This window comes from Mugil cephalus, chromosome 1 (assembly GCF_022458985.1).
Source record: "Mugil cephalus isolate CIBA_MC_2020 chromosome 1, CIBA_Mcephalus_1.1, whole genome shotgun sequence".
NCBI classification, from domain to species: domain Eukaryota; kingdom Metazoa; phylum Chordata; class Actinopteri; order Mugiliformes; family Mugilidae; genus Mugil; species Mugil cephalus.
In genome coordinates this window covers 8916428-8934042 of record NC_061770.1, presented here as the reverse complement: position 1 = coordinate 8934042, position 17615 = coordinate 8916428, and the positions used below count along the sequence as shown (strand labels likewise).

General features: G+C 43.2%; 1 protein-coding gene across 2 annotated transcripts; it reads right to left on the bottom strand.

Annotated features, from left to right (window-relative positions):
- Positions 1–38: 38 nt before the first annotated feature.
- Positions 39–16465, bottom strand: kdm5c (lysine (K)-specific demethylase 5C). Of its 2 annotated transcripts, XM_047577272.1 has the most exons (29): positions 16074–16465; positions 14082–14229; positions 13488–13565; positions 13278–13400; positions 13000–13170; positions 12713–12847; positions 10672–10728; positions 8671–8794; positions 8122–8402; positions 7780–7938; positions 7570–7689; positions 7290–7448; positions 5991–6172; positions 5716–5878; positions 5357–5476; positions 5072–5266; positions 4732–4913; positions 4511–4635; positions 4261–4408; positions 4093–4183; positions 3599–3981; positions 3341–3479; positions 3063–3242; positions 2802–2930; positions 1950–2699; positions 1799–1841; positions 1509–1708; positions 1181–1369; positions 39–1093 (listed from the first exon to the last, which is right to left on the bottom strand). In XM_047577272.1, the coding sequence occupies exons 2-29, from the start codon at positions 14223–14225 to the stop codon at positions 1085–1087; spliced, it is 4779 nt and encodes a 1592-aa protein (XP_047433228.1). In that variant the 5' UTR covers positions 14226–14229; positions 16074–16465; the 3' UTR covers positions 39–1084. The 2 variants fall into 2 exon arrangements, with proteins under 2 accessions (XP_047433228.1, XP_047433232.1); XM_047577276.1 differs by lacking the exon at positions 10672–10728 and having other exon boundaries at positions 16074–16464.
- Between the last annotated feature and the right edge of the window lie 1150 nt (positions 16466–17615).

Here is a 17615-nt window from a genome sequence, read left to right as displayed (position 1 = left end):
AAAAAAAAACATCCAAGGTCAGAAATGACGAGTCGGCGTTTCCTAAACAATTCTAAACCTTTATTTTTCTAACAAGAGTGAAAAGAAACAAAGGCAACATTAAAATGAAAAGTTTATACACAAACTCACAACTGTGTCTCCAATATCAATAATAATAATAATAATAATAATAATAATAATATAATTTGAACCCAGAAAACAAAATGAACAGAGATAAAGTGAGTTACAGTGAAGTTACCTTAATTTGCAAAGAGAGAGAGAATGAAGGAGGGAGCGATAGAGGTCATATTGAAAAGGAATAAAATAAGGAGTCAAAAAGATGGAAACTAAAAAAAAAAAAGAAAAAAAAAGGCATTAAGGGAGAGGAGAGGAGGTACAGATATTCATTTTGGGAAAGTAGCACCAAAAACATTAATGCCTGTTTTTAACACTTCCCAAAATTTACCCAGTTTATTCAAAATCCCCTCTGAACAGCATCAAACACAAGATTCAATACAAAAAAATACAAGTGTAACCACGATGCCGTCGTCTCAGATCAGCAGTCAAAATCCTCCGCTGTGCTTCAGCTTCAGGAATCATGTCCAAATAACTGTGGAAATTAACCCATAGCTTATGCCGCCTCAACGAGTGAGCTCAAAGTGAAGTAAAACTGCAGCTGCAGGCTCCAGTTGATCTAGCATTGAATACAGTTGGGATAACGTAGCATACTGACGGACCTCAGAGACAAGTCTAGACCAAAGACGCTCCTATAACGGTAAGTGTCACATCCGTCCAAACGCGGCCTTTATTATGTTCACAGGAAAGAATGGATCCAGGGAAATGTGGAGAATGAAGTTTGGGTAAGACAGCGAAAAGAAACGATGACGAGTGAGATATGGCTGAGTTAGGGATGAGACAGTGGAGTGTAGCATAAGAGCCGTGGCTCTGTTAGTGTCTGAAGGAGGGATGAGAAGGGCAGCGGGGTACGGGGGAGGGGATGTCCTGCATCTTTTAATAACTCGACACGGTCTTCTGGCACAGAAAGCTCTGTCTCTTGAATTCCTCCCGACTAATCCTTTCAAACAGAGCTCCAGTGTTGACGGCATCACAAAATCTGTCAAAAATAAACAAACAATTAGAAGTCGATATTTATGAATACAGCTTTACGAGTATTTCCAGGAAATGAAAAAAGCTGAGTTACCTCTGAATTGGTCTGAGCAGGTAGGGGAGGGGAGGGGCTGTGTTTAAGAGGACAGGTTTTCTTCGACTCTGAGGAATCCAGTGACCTCTCTCGTGCCCCCTCCCCGCTGCCACCTCGGTGGCTCTTTCGCTTCCTTTTGGTGTCCTTGGTTCGTCCACGACTCGCTCTTCTCTGCTCTTCAAGCTCAATCTGGAAAAACAATGAAAAGCATTTACATCGATTCAAACCAACCTTACACATACATTTCTAAACATTTTTCAACAGATTATGATAGTACACCTAATTAAAAATTTCATTTCCTGTGAATGATGTGTTCACTGTCCCTGACCTGAATGAGCGTGTGCAGTGTTTCTCTGGGAGGAGCAGAGGCAGCTAACAGGACCCTGCTGATGGTGTGTGTCTGGTCCAAGGACACCTCCAGCAGGTCTCCCTCCAGCTGCAGCTCCTCCAGTCGGACCGTGGTGTCTGGAGAAAGCTCCACAACCTGGCCTTTCAGCAAAGGCAGCAGGGGCTGCAGAGACCCCACTCCTGAAAAGTAGGAACAGATGCGGTCAATGCCGTCGTCTGTGGACCTGAGCCAACTCGAGTGGCTACGTTGACATACTCGTGCTGCCTCACCTGTAATATTTGACTTCTTGTTGATACCATTTTCACATTCAGCCTGACAAGTGGGAATAAATGATGATTCAATTATTTGAGGAATTATTACTGAACTGACAATTTTGAAAGCGTTCAGTCTGTTGAACGAGTAAAAAATAAAAGTGTTTACCTGCATGTTGCTTTCTTTCATGTTCTTTTTAGATGAATTCTCCTCTGTTAGATCAATGACTCCATCGTCTCCTTCCCCTCCATCAGAGTCTGACAAAACAATAACTGAACTCCCCTCCGTCTCCTTTTCCACGCCCTCCTCTGCTTCGTGATGGAGAGTCTCTCTGAGTTCTTGCAGCCTCTGAAGTGCCGCCTGCAGCTCTGGCGTCTCCAGTGCCTCCTTGGCTCGGCCCTGCCAGGTGATGGCCCTTTCCGTTAGACACTGCAGGGCTTCTCCTTCAGGCAGGCGGACAGGCAGCCTCTGCAGGGCCACGAGTAACGCCAGGATAGTCTCCAGGCGTGGACGCCGTGACCGCTGGCATCGCGGGCACAGGAAGCGCGAGTCCCAGTCCCACCAGCAAAGGGGGTTAATCGGTGGTCCGGAGGAGGGCAGCAGGGAGGGGAAGGGCACACAGCCACCATGGAACCAGTCCTTACACAGGTGGCAGCGGAGTTGAGGAGCGCGAGGCTGCCCGGAGCACACGCACACAGACTGAGGAGGGGTGGCGCAGGTGTGGTTGCTGTTTCCGTTCTCTTTTACAGAGTTCTCCGAGTGGCTGGATGCGTCCATCTCCATGGCGTCATCCCACCGCCCGTTTTCCTTGTCCTCTTTATTACTCGCGGCGTTAAGTCCTGATTTACACATGTTCACTTTCTGTAACCTCAGCAGTGCCTCTTTCTCCTGGTGCTCCCCTTCTTTGAATGCCAGCACCTAAAGACAAGGCACACTTTCAGACCTCCAGTGGTGTTGACGAACGTGTATCTACTCAGGCAGAAAACGTTAAAACCAACTAATGTTGCTCAGTACACTCACAATAGCCGCAGGGTCCCTCAAATCCTGAGCAGAGAGCCCTAGGGTGTTGGTATCAGAATCATCTAAAGGATCATCCAGCGGCTCTGCTGCATCTCGCCTCTCTCTCCTTTTTGCACAGGGACATAATACCTGCAGGGGAACAGGGAAGTTTAATGAACGCTTTCACACCAGTCACATTACCTGGCTTTTGAGAACAGAGCTGTCCTCTTTACATTTTCAAGTGTTGAGAGGTAACATAATGTTGCATTTTCTTTCGAGTACCTCTAGTAGACTGTGCTGACTGCTCTTCTTCAGGAAGGTCTTGCTGGCCTTGTCCCTCCAGGAGTGAGCGCTGGCCACCTGCAGCTCCAGCTGCCTTAACTCCTCCATGAAGACGGGCAAGTCTCTTCCAATAGCTACCAGGCCCTCGAGGTCATCCAGACATGGGTAATGTTCCCCATTCTGCAGAAAATTTCAGGTATTTCAATTAATTTTCACATCACACACTCAGGGGGCAACAATGGGAAAAAAAAAAAAAGAGCCAGAAATTATTTCTTCACCTGGATTTCCTCCAAGTCTGTTACCCAGGCGCGAGCTCGACTGAGACAGCCCTGTAGGGCCAGAATGTTGGGCAGCGTGACTGGGATAAGTTGGGCCTCATTTACTATGGCCTCCAGGGTGGAGAGAGGATGCTTTTGCCTGGAAGAGCAAAGCCAGTGAAACTTTGAAGTCTTTACAACAGGATAAACTGGCTGTGAAATGATGAAAGCCACAGTGACAGGTGAAGTGAATCGTGCGGTTCCACTCGTCCGTCTTACCGTTGTTCGAGGCAAATCTGAGCTTTCTCCTCCCAGCGTTCAGCGATCGTGAGCAGTTCCTGGAGCTCTGCCATGGCCGTCTCCACGGACGCACTCTGGGGCACATTGCAGCCCGCTTCCATCAGGTTCCTCAACACATCCAGCGTCACCTCCTGCCTCACCCCTCCGTCTGTGCCAAGGGTGCGCCTCACCTCCGCCAGCCAGTGGCCCTGCTCCTTGAGGCCCTGGAGTAAACCACACTCTGGGACCACAACAGGAAGCTGGGCCCCCTGCTCCAACATAGACTGCAGCTGCTCAGGGGGTGGAGAGTCCTTCCTCCAGTCCTTCTCATTGAGCAGCATCTGAGCTTTGCTCTGGAACTCCTCCAGTGTCCGCAAAACCGACTAGAAGATCAGAGGATAGAGCGGTCAGCCTTAAGGTGCTTGAATAATATGTGCTCAAGCTAGGAATGGTCTCTAGAAATGTATGTAGGAAAATAATAAAACATTCGTTACCTGCACTTCCTCCAACTGGTTCATTACACAGGGCAGGTTTTGCATCGTCTCAACCAAGGACTTGAACTCTGCCAACGTCATCTTAGTTTCACTAAAAAAACAGCAGCGACAAGTTAGGGCATGTAACAGAACAGTTAGTGTAGATGTGAAGTGTGTGTTCTGTCTTACCTAGTCTTTAAGTTACTGAGGAGTTCAGTGCTCGTCTTTTGGCAGTGTTTAATGTCCTTAAGAACAGTGTTGAGTTTACGGAGAAGTTCATTGTCTGGAAACTTTTTCTCTGCTGCTTCGCCCTTCAGTATCTCCAGGTCATTAATTTCTGCAAATCGAACAGGTCTATGTGTTAGCAAGCTCTTTTAAAACCCAAAACTGTTTATTTAAGCAATGTCAGACGTTTCAAGGCTTTATGCCGATGTCCCACCTATCTTGTTTCCTTCTTCCTGCTCCAGTGCCTCTTTAACTCTGTTGGCCCAGGAATCAAAGGACTCGGACCGGACCTTTAGTCGATGTAACATGGCTAACAACTCATCCAGGGTGTATCTGTACCTGCAGAGTGAAGAGGTAACCAAAAAAAATGAATAAAGACTGTGCATTTCATTAAAAAAATAACAACATCATTCTCAGCATGCAACAGATGGATACCTGAGGTAGAGTTTTTCAGTGGGACAGTTGCACAGATCCTGAGTGTGATAGAGACACACCAGACGCTCCGGACAGTTCGAGCAGGCCAGAGCAGAAAGGAAGCATGTGGTCTTACATTTATCACACTGTCTCTCATCATCAGGCAGCAGCTCAAACGCCTCGCGCTCTGCCTCTGTAATGCCCTGCAAATGCAACGCACAGATTTTCAGGAATGAGTTTTCCCGCACTCTCATAACAGAGAAACAGATTCACGTGTATCGGGTATCAAACCGAACCTTCATTTACTTACACAGATATTTAGAGACACAAAGAATCGTTAAGATCCATTTCTACGCCTCACCCTTTCCATCAGACTCTTCCGTAACTTCCTCTCCTCCTGAACAATAATGAACATTTCCCGATGAGTAGCTGCTGCCAGGTTGAGGTCTAGTTTCTCCGGGCTGGTGGCCATCTTACAGGTGAGCTCCTCGTGGGAGAACACACAATACCTCCTTAGACGCCGGTAATGCTCAATGCAGGAACGACCGGCAGGAAGCTGAAAGTGGTAGGAAAATGTTACTTTGATGGCGCGGTCTTCAAAAGACAAATGTAAACAGATGAGTTAACACAGCATGAGCAGACATACCCAGTCCGCAGTGCAGAAGTTAACAGCTTCAGCAAAGTTATATCCCTGATTGAATCCACTGTGGTAGGCTCTGGGGAAGGTGATGACGAACTCACCCGCACACTGGTTGGTGCGAACGACCTGACGAACAGAAGCAGTGGGGGGTCAGAGGAAAACTTTAACAAAATAGGTTTCTGGGGACCGTGATCAGTGCAGACATTTAACAGTAGGGAAAAGAACAGGTTACTGAATATGGCTTTTCACTTGCTTCTGCATATTCTGTTAGAGCTTAGTAGAACACTTAGTCGGACAGAGTCACCATTAATTTCTCCAGTTCATTCTTTTACACAATTCAAAAGATTTGTTGATATGAGACTGACCGGTACACCATGAGCCATGAGGATATTGGGGTTCATGATGGTGACCAGCTGATGCAGGAGGTCAGGCTGGTACTCAAACAGCTCTGGCGTCAGCTTCTTCATAACCTCCTCGAGTCGCTCAGCTGCCACAGAGGGAACGCCATACCAAGTCTTGGGTTCACCCCTGCGTGATAGAGACATAGCAGTTAAAAAAAAAACAAAAAAACAGCGCAATGTGTTCACTCGGACGGTCTCTTTTTCTGTTCCACCAAAAACACAAAGCAAACTTGTCGTACCAGTGCAGGTAGTTGATGGAGTAGCTCCAGTGATCCTCGATGTGCCAGCAGAAGGCTGAGAACACCATGCCCACATAAAGCCACGGCACCTTCATCCCAGAGATGTCTCCATTAATATGGCACAGCAGTGACTGCTCCAGCACAGGCATCACGTTCAGGTTCCAGCCACAGCGGGCGTATTCCTGTCAAACAGAAATAATGGTGTCCACTGAAAATGAGGCCCGGGCCTTGATTGCGAACAGCTTTGTAAATAAACAATTACTGCCTACATTTTTTTATAGCTCCATTTACAAGAGACAGGAAATCAGACGATGAGAGATAAAGTGGGGAGCTGACTGAAGCTGAACCTGCATCACTGCAGTGAGGATAAAGAGGCTCAGTTTACGGTGAACCTGCTCAACAAGGTGACCTATTTTCTATACTTTTCTAGAAACATCACTAGAATTGTTTTAGTCCAGCCTATAAATCCCGAATGAGACCTAACACACACGAAGAGAAACCACAATATTTTGAAAGCCAAGAGCTGAAACTATGAGTAGGCACATTTTTTTTATATTTTTTTACACATTTTTAAACTGACATTTTCTGTAGTTTTGTAATGGACACGTTTTAAACATCTTTTTGTAAACTAGAGTAATTTGCCAATGAATCCAAACTGCAAATAACCGTTTCATTTGTTTAATTCTGAGTTTAAAACTTTACCACTGATTTAAATACTGCTGGGTCGTGGGTAATTTCTTCCCCAGGATAAACGGTATCAAAAATATATTTTCCATTATAAGGTGCAAAGTAATTAAAACTGTATCTGACGCGCAGTGGAGTGAGATGGAAAGTAGCAGAGCCATGACAACGGAACGTAAATGTGAGTAAAACACAGAGTTTGTTTAACGCTTGTGAATGAACCACATGAAAGAAAGAAGTAGGACGTCGCAGGTAAAACTAATCCCAGGTGAATGCTGTAGTCATCCGGGGGTGTGTCCAGTAAAGTCAGCTATTGTCTAGTGTGTGTCTAAACCCTGAATATAATACAACCCCTATTTATAGGACATTTTTTTCAGGGAAAAAACGCAGTCTTATATTTGGGGCAATACAGTAGTCAACTTTTTGGTAACTCAATTATACTATTTCCACTAGATTGTGCAGAGATAGTATCAACCAGCAATAATACAACATTGGTGTTTTGTGCTTATTACTTTATTTTAAAATGTACTTCTGCTGGACTTTACTAAATGAGCAGTACACAACATCTGATGTGTATTATAAAGACCTGTTGAGAATACAAGAAAACAATGAACATACCTCCTCTTCCTTTGTGAGCTTCCTCTTGCCATTGTTCATTGGGAAGCCGCTGCCAAACTCTTTGGAGTGTATGTCGGCTCCATACTCCACAGTCACGTCCTCCTCTATACTACTAACTAACCTCCAGAACTCCCTTTCCACAAGCTCAGTGGGAACCATCTGCAAACACAAACACATTAAGACTAGAGATTAGTCTCTTTCCATTAACACCACACAAGGCAAAGGCATGCCTCTTAATCATTAGGTGACAACTTATGTCTGTGTGTGCGTGTGTGCTCACATGGACAGGCATGTTGAAGTAATCTGCTTTGAAGGCGTCTGCCATTTCCCCAAAACTCTGCAGCGTGTACTCTCGCGTAGCTTGCTCAAAGCCAAACGCCTCTGCAGGTTTCTTGCACTCCTGAAAATACAGTGCAGGATGTGAGAAAATCGAGATGGGTATTGAGAGTTAAGTAGCACAAACAAGTTGTTTTAAAGTTTTCCCACTTACTTCTGCCACACACTTTGGGCACCGCCAGTTGCTTTTGGGGGGATCTGTGAGTGGGGGTAGTAAACAATAAGTGTGGTAGTTATCGTCGCAGCCGTCACACAGCAGGAGTTTGTCGTCATCGTCTCCCCGGCCACACATCCGACACACGAAAGAATCCACCTGTGGATGTGAGTGAAAAGGCAAAATGAAATCTATCCACATTCGAATGGCGAGTAACGAAGAGTATAATTACAATCCTGAAAAATCATTTCATCCTGGCTGTTGCCGTTATCTGACATTAAGTTTTGTGACATTTATCTCAAATCTGAGCTGTCACCATGGCTTATCAGTCACTCCACTTACACACTGCGGGTTGTTGAGGTTGCGTCTAAGCCTCATGGTCATCTTGGTGCAGGGTCCGTCTTTATCGTCTACCCCCTCATCAATCCCTTTGCCATTCTCTTCCTCCGGTTCCTCCTTCTTCACCGCTGGCTTAATTGTAACACTATGGGGAGGCAGTTGGGGGCTGGATGTGCTCCCGTCACTCTGCTTCTCTTGAAGGTCCACCGGCTCCGGTTTGACGGACGTATCAGTGGGAGCGGGAGACGGGCTTTCCTTGACAGTAACTGTTTGAGGCAGCTCATCTATAAGATAAGGAAAAAGTGTTCAGAGTCCGAAGTGTTCACTTGTCACAGTCAGTAACGATTATACAGTGGAGGACTTCAATGGAGAAGATGGATGTATCCAAACCAAACATTTGCTGTTTGTGATCTCTCACAATTTATTTGACTGAGCCAGCGATTGAGGAATTGACTCTTTCTCATGAACATAACTGTAAAGGCACAAACAGATTACAATCTTATAGTGAATGCCAAGGAGGACAGTTAAATCGATGTCTGTAATGGTACTCACCCTTCTTCCTGATGCCTTTGTCCCTTGCCACTAGTCCGAGCCCCATCATCTTTGGCCCTGCACCGTAGATCTGCAGCTTCTTCAGTTCGGGGTTCTTCTCTATGTCTTCCTCTGTGGGTTCAGGCTGTGGATGGAAGGAAATGTTTGTCATGAAGGTACAGAGGGACGACAGCCACTCTCCAAAGCACACAGAGCAAAGCAAGGGTTGAGGCCAAGTGCAGAACGGACAGTCAAAACATGAGAGCGTAGCAATGCGTCACAAGAAGGGGTTACGCTAGGTTAGAAAGTAAGGAAGAGTTAACCTACATCACAGTGAAAACTTGAAGGTTAAAACCCACCACCATAACGCACAAATCACCAGCAGATGCAACCATACAGTTAGAGAGTAGGGTGAGATTTTACTTTGTATCATTTACTGTTTCATTTCCAGTGTCTAATTTAAATGACGAAAATACGTCAACAGCAGAGCTGAATTATTTTCAGTAGTTTGTTGGCGCCTTGTGCTCATCTGAGACATCTTTTAAATATATAATATAAACAATCTGAAGGGTAGGTAATGGTGGCGATACGCATTTATGCACAAATGTGTGGAATTACATACTACTGAATAAGCTAGCCTGGCTTCGAATCCTAAAATATTTTAGGCTCCGACATTTCACTTGTGCAACTTCAATTGTACATAATTACCAATCATTAATTATTCTCACAAGGAAAAAACGTGAAATAACAGTGAAAGCATATGCCATTTTCATTTAAAATGGGAACTGTTTACAATAAACATACAGTGGAAACTAAGTCCAAACCACAACCTGTATTGACACAGCACATATATCGTGACAACATTACTTGGAGCTGATCGCAGCACAAAAAAAACAAACATTTACAATGTCAGAAAACTTGCTGATCAAGATCCTTTTTTTTCCAAAATGGGTCACGGAGGAAAGGACGAAGTATGCAGCGGCACTCCCTTGATGTGTTAAGATTAATGTTGACTATACAGTCATCACTCAATAATGTCTGTGAACATAAAAGAGGCACCTTTTCCTGCCACCCAACCTTTGAGGAATAAAAGCAGTAGACATCAAAGCGGATAATTATGGCTTGATGGTGTGGGGCAATCACACAACAGCCTAGCCCTAAACAAACAAATCTAGACAGACTTACAGGCAAATAGCAATTACATATTTGTGGTGGACTAACGTTTTAAACGCTTGGATGGATTAACAATTCAGTATTTTGTTGTCCGTCATTTCACTGTGGCCCAAAATCCTTCTGTTCTCCTGTGAGCGCACTCAAAAGAGCATGCAACCAAACTGAGAGGGGCCACACAGCAGAAGTGCAAAGGCACAAGGACAGCCCAGCAATAAAGCATCAAAAGCCAAGTACAACCACAGGGAAAGAGCATGTGTTGAAGAGAAAAGGCTAGAGAGCACATTCGCTCAATAGCTACACTAGAGACTTTCTTTTAATTACAGCTCAATTTGAAGTTTTTTCAAGGATTCACAGCAAACTGTGATATTATGGATGTTAAACCATTAGTTCTCAACAACACTGGCATCCACATATTCAAATCCAACCCCCTTTATTAGCCTACATAAATCTACCCCCCCCAAAAAAAACGAACCTAGAGCTCTAGTCCTAGAGTTTGCTCGGCCAAATAAGAACAGATGAAAAAAGCAGGGACAATCTGTCCACTGTTGGATCTAGAAGAATTAAGGACTTGCCTTAACTATTATTATTACCGTCATGCCAGAGAAGGCTTTTAAGACATGTCAGCAACATATGTGACCATATTATATAGGCCGGCCTCCCTACACTGAGAATCGCAAAGGGTTATGATTGCATGTTAATGAAAATGTTTTAGTGGTTTATTAAAACAACGTCAAAAAAAGGAACATTTAGACAACGTCAAAAGGGGTTATGGTGGTCTAGGAAAAGAGGCAGGCGGACAGTGGAGGAGGGGGGGGCGGAAAGTGAGCTCATATGCTCGAGAGGCAGTACCGCAGAGATGAGTTGAGAGCCAGTGGTGAGAGGATGGGGGGCCAGATCCTCTGGACCCTGCAAGGGGAGACAATAACAGCAACAATAAACTAAGACAAGAGGAAAAAAAGGAGATGAGAGAGGAGGGGGGGAGAGCCTGGAAAGAATAGCCAGTAGTTTTAGGAAATATATCACTGGGGAACATGATGAGACATCTTATGTAGGATGTACAGATGCAGCAAACCGCCAAGGTTTTGCATACATGTTTAAGACGGTTGGGTTTCGTGTAGTTTGCTTTGAGAAAAACAAACAAAAGTGTTGCTTTTAATGAAAGCTGAACTCATACTTGACCCTATTTGAGGCAAACACTTCACTCACCTCAGTAACGACCTGACAAGATGCTGCCAAGAACTGGTGACTCAGATGTGGCACTAGCATGACTGATTTTAAATGGTGAGAGTGTTTGGTTATGGGAAGCTTTTGCTGACAAGTTTGTTTTAATGCTCAAATTTTGGCACCTCACGTATGTCTTACGTTGAATGCATTTATAAATTAAACATGCGCTCTATACTGGATGCCACGTGTACATTCCTAAAAAGTTCCCAGGGTAGTAAGCCATCACCTTGCTATTGTTCCCATCCATTCAGTATTTACTTAAATGTGCAAAAGAAAATGAAGGCCAGCACAATCAATGAAGAAAATTAAAAATTCACGGGCAAGCATTAGTCTGCGCGTAAATAGAATGGGATAACAGAAGGTAGGCTGTTCCAGTGGTTGCGCTAAGTTTTGGTGACGTTGAATAAAATAAACAAACAGTGATATGTATACGAATGGAAAAAAAAGGAGTGAGAAACAAAGCAGTGAACACAACAACACATGGAGCAGGGAGCGATACCAGCAGAGTTAAGCAGAGCAGCATGACAGGATGGAGAATAAGCAAGCTGGGATGCGCTCTGAGTGCACTGTCACATCTTCCAGACACCACACTGTAACCAATTCACTAGGGCACATGGATGACAGGAAAACATCTGATAACATGACAGCATGGTCCACAAGAGAAGACGTTCGTCCAACAAGCACTTGTTGGGTGGGTTGTTGGCTTGACGTTTTGTTAGCCTGTAGTGATGGAAGCTTTGTTATCATTTGTTTGGCTGATAATACTAATAGCATAAAGAGTTTACGGTGGTAAAAACATTAAATGAAATAGACTTAGAGTGACACTTTCCCAACACAACATATTTGGCACGTCAATCAATGGAACTGGTATGTTGATATTAAAATGAGGGCTGGGTATCGCTAGCGATTCAGGCAAGGTCCAGATTCTATCTGTTTTATATAGAGATATTTCCACTTTGAAACACCTTTGCTTATTCGCAGATTTTTACAAAGCTTATGTCATCATTGGTCTTGGAGATTTGTAGAATTTCCATAAATGTTTTTTCTCAAACTCTGTGTCGTTATACTTAAAACTCAATATGCTGTCACACATCAGCGTTCAGGTCAGGCTGTGGTTGTGGTCAGAGTTGTGACTTCTGTCACATCTTGGATCTTCCTCAAATGTAGACTAATCTTGTTGCACGATCTCGCAAGGCTAGTCATGCAAAGCCGGTTTTGCAACACCATAGCAACATTTCCACTGAGAGGATGCAGGATACGCAGTTTTTAAATTTTGAATCCAAGGTCTTTACGAAACAATACAGTGTAGAGATGATTTTATGTGGAAGACCTCATTTTAAAACCCAGCACTAGATGAATGAATTTAATGTCTGATTAAATGGTGAGCTATTGCTGATAAAAAAAAAAAATAGGGCAGTGAGAATGCCGCATAGAAATTCCCACCTTTTGCAAAATTAACACTGAAACCAAAATAATTAATTTTTTTATTTCTCTCAGATTCAATCTTTTCTAGGAGAAATATTGAATCGATAACGTGCATTTAGAAATGTGATCTGAAAAAGTATATAAGTGACCAAAGTAGAGTTCAGTACAGGGTTGCTGGTCACAATGCAAAAAGATATGCAAATTTACTGAATGATATGTAAGGCCAGGTGCTGCCACTCACATCAGGCTGGCAGCGGTTTGCTCTGCGTCCATAGCTGCTCATTTTGGATGGCTGCACAGACTGTCGCAGGGGAATGGAGTGAGGCTTATACTCTTTGTCCACATCTTCGCCGTCATAATGCTTTGGCTTGCAATGCTATAAATGACAGAACAATAAGAAAGGTTTCATGAAAACATGTTCAAACGTGCTACAGGGGATTTTAAAAAAAAGCGTTAATCATTGTAGATTCTTCAGCCGACCGGCCCTGGCAACGCAGAGAGGAGAGGTAAGAATGTGTAGAGTAATACCGGCAGGCTGGCACCAGACTGGAACATTTCGAAGGGATAGACGATCCTCTCGTAGTGCGAGCGCAGCAGAGAACCAATGTTCTTGCCTGGAGGGTAGCCAAGCCTCTGGGCAACGCGAGCCCAGCGCCGCTCTTTACACACCATCTCAAAACCGCCCTCATCTGTAACAATCTGGAACAGAACACATTTTCTTTTTAACCCACGATCGTAGCAACATGTGTAAAAAGAAAAACTTATTTAAAACTTTTTTTAAGCACTACAGCTTGATTCACACTGACCTTTGACAGGCTGAAAAGATCAAGGATGCGCCTTTCGATGTGTGGGATTTTTAAGGATGATCCCTGGATCTCCCAAAACCGGGCGATGCGGTCCAAATAATTTAGCTTTACTCTGGTCTCCGCCTTAAATGAGATGGGACCAAAATGATTAACATGGCTGTGTGATCAAAATCTTAAGTTATCTTAGAATAAATAAATAAAAAATCTTACCTCCAACTCATTAAGCCTCTGGATGCGGGGTGTGAAGTGGAAGCTATCCAGCTCCACTGAAAACGGGGGTTGCCAGTCCTATTTAGGACCAAAGACACTCAACTTAGGCGTTACAAAAAAACAACAACTGAAGATAAATAGTTAATGACATAGTAACCTCAGTCTGGCTTTAACCCCAGCTTAGATAAGACTTTTGGGTCCAAGAACTTGGCTCAGTTTAAACCGAGATAATCTAGTTCACCCACTCAAGAGCAAGAGCGATTGATGTTATCAAAAATGAAAGAACTGACATAATCTTCTGTGTAGGTCTTATGTTGTGTTAGTGTCTGTAAAGACGATAACTTCTCAATGTTCTTTTCAATTGTTGTTGTAATGTAATTTTCGCCTTTCTAATGACATAAATATCCATCAGCATCAATCATTTGGTGTCATCTTGCTCTAATTTTGTTGATACTGCGCTGTAAGCGAGCCAGACCGGGTTTCCAGGGTTAATTATGTTTTGCGAACTGCTGACTCAAAGCTGACGAATTCAACAATGAAGAATAGACAAGACAACAAGTCCCAACAACAAGAGGAATATGAGAATGTATTTACCGGCGGAGGTCGGATTTTACAGATTCCAGACTTTTCTGCAATGGGACGTATCTTGGCGATGTAGCCCAGGGGATCCTGAAAGTCCTCCCATGACGGCTCAAATACGGGACACTCCGGAGGAGGTACAAACTCTTCCCCTTCCATTGCCCTGACAACAGGAAAGTCAACAATGGAAATAAGTCAACTGGAACGGTAGCATCAATACAGAAAGCGTTATACACATTCAACGCATTCTAATGTAACAGTCCTGCACTAAATCCACCGTCATGACTGTCATAATGTTGAGTTTCCATGAGAACAGTCTCTGAAAGGTGGTAATTCAACTGGACAATCACTTAGGAGGATGTAGTTTGTGGAGCTGTTAAATTGGATTTAATGAAATATAAAAGTTATTTAGCCTAACTTGTGTACTAAAACAGGGCTGGCAAAATAATAGAAACAAACAAGTGTACGGAATAATAGTCTACAGATTGTATGCAGACATATCTTAATTTAAAACCATGCATGCTTTCATATAATCAGTTTAAATAATTGCATTTCGTTAGCTGAAATTATGGACATTTTCTATGCGACCTCCAGATAACATGGGAAGTTATGTGTAGAAACAAAATGAGTCATTGAGGTCACAGTATTATTTACATAATTTCTATCAATGTTTACAGTAAAATAAAATAAATGGATATACTCAGTCCTACAAGTGTTTGCCATTCATATTCATTTGAATTTCCTGAAACCGACCACACATAACAAAACACAAAACAACAAAATATTATGCACTTTCTACAAAAGATGATTGTGTCCGTTTAAGCTTGCCAAGTGACTACTTCCTTATTTCACCGATAGCTCTTTTCATGCGTATGTCACAGAGCCTCTACATGTTTCATAAGTGTCTCAGCAGTTTACAGTGAAGTCAATAAGGAGACACATGGGGAATCACAGGATGAGGATTTTTTTTTGTCCCTGAAGTGGTCCTTGCTAAAACCCCATCCCCCAACATCAGACACAACAAAACAAATGCCACACTCAGGAAAATCCAGGCCCCATGTGGGCAGGGGATACGTTTTAAAGGGATGCTCCATCAAGTGTAGTAAACAACAATAATCAATTTAGTAGCAAAGAAGTGATGGCAACATTTCAGCATGAATGTGAGCAACCAGCACCATTTAAGGTAATTCGGTTGTGTAAGAGTCATAATTTGGATGCAGGGATTTTATTGTTCTTGTTGTTGTTAAATCAAATGACATATTAAAAATGAACACATTCGGAAGTTGGCAATTGATACAAATGTACCCTCATCCATCTGTTTCTTCACGGGCCTTCAGACAAACAATGGCGTGGAGGCCATGAACCCTAAGGTATAGGAGGCCATGGAGGAATTACTACTCAAAAGTGGGCTGGGCTGGATTAATTAATACGCTTTTCCGTGACAGATGACAATAAATATAATGACTAGACGACAGATGCAACGCAGTCTCATCCAAATCTCGATGCTGTGTGGCATCCCAGTAATACATTTAAGTGTTAGCTGACAACTGTTAGCTACTAAACTTGGGAGAAGTGGCGTTAAAACTAACCCTACCTTCACGGGCAGACGGGACAAATGAAATGGAGAAAAGGCCTCTAGCTAAGCTAACCAAAGTGTTTCGGCTATGTGTAATTCCCACCTCTTCTTCTGCCAATCATGAGCTCTCTTAGCGTCTATTGTCCGGCTACCAGAGGCGATAACGCCGCTTACAGCTAACATTAGCATGGAGGCCTCTACTTTTTCCCATCGCCTCCCACGGCTCTAGGTAACTAGCACTGGTTGGCTAGCGTTAACTGGGTGACACGGGAAACCAAGTCAACAACATACCCACAGACCAGCTAACCTACATATGTTGACTCAAATCGACGCTAACAGACCCCTGGTTAATAATAGTCATATTATATGCGAGTCAAAACAAACGTTTTTGTTGTTACACTGTGATGTCTCGTAGCGCTCCTGTGACTGACCCGTAGACACCTCGATGTCCTGGGGTATGACAGAGGGATAGTGGCCGCTCTCCTTCCTCCTCCTGTTGTTGTGATGGCTGGTGGTTAGCTAACGCTGGCCAGCTGTGCTCGGTCCAGTCAGCTAGCTACCGTTGCCAGCAAAGTTGACCGATTTCAGCGTCAATCCGCCATTCACTCCGCTCTGTCAAACACACGGGCTCAAAGCATGGGTGGCCGATATTCGCTTAACACCAAACGAGCGTATCAAACTTTCTCAGTTAGGTCGTTATTAATCATTTCCAGATCTACATCATCAGTCTCTTCAGGCCATCCTATCTTTCTTGACGAGACGCCATCTTAGTTTTTTTTTTTTCTCACGACCGAAGTACAACCTCAAATCTTCACACCGCACGTCTCTCACGTTTACTCCCTGAAAGTAGTGCCCACGTATACGCACATAATTACAAGGGGACCGTCCACGGAGGGTGTAGTAGGCCTTAATTATTTTACGTAAGTACAACGCAAACGTAATCTTGTTACGTAAAAGTGTTTTAATGTGCTAATTCAATTAAATTGCATTTAAAAGAACACCGTGGCCCTACGGAAGAGTATAAGGGCCACCCATGAGAAAAAAAGAAAAGGTTGGGTTTTTTTTTCATCGTACAATTCAGAGAGAATGTGACAAATAAAATCGAAATGAAAGGTAGGCATTTTGATTATAAAAGTGCATAATGAAAAAAAATCTACCTCCTCTATTTATTTTTATTTATTTTATTTTATTTTATTTACGGTCGACCCCATATTTGTTCTCCTTGTGTGAGGAGGTATGTGTGAGCAAAAACGTCCCAAAAATGCGATCATCCCTCTAACTTCAAAACAAGGCAGTCTATGGCAAACTAAATTTAATATATGTCACGTTATGGCTTTTGTATCAATAAATATGTGAGCAGATATTTTAAATTATGATTCATGCTCTTGTTATAGCAGTTTATAAATAACTGCATGATTGCTGACTAATTTTATGAGGTTTCTTAATTTCTGTTCTTACCATATACAATTATACTGTTGTTCTTGAATTATAATATGTATACGGATAGTAATATTTGAGCAGACATGATATTGTTACACTAAAAATTGCCTTCTTTATGTTATTGTTATAAAAGAGCATAATATTTTTTTATACTGTTATAAAACTATATTGTAGTTGTAATATGTTCACCAATCAGCCACAACATTAAACCACTGACAGGTGAAGATGAAAATACAATGTTCTCCTGGGAAAGCTTTGGACCTGGCATTCATGGCGTTGTTATTTAAACATGTAGCACTCACCTACACCACACCAGGCACCCCCACCCCACAGCAATAAAACTCCTTGATGGCAGCAGCCGTCCCCAGCAGGATACAGCCTGACACAGGAAGACACACAAAAACGGTTAAGGAACAACAACAAAAAAAGGAAAAAGATCTAGTATCTGTGGAATGATCCACAGAGGCCCCTCCCCTCAACCCATAGGACCTAAAGGCCCCCATGGACCCATGTCCATCCTCTGATTTTGGAGA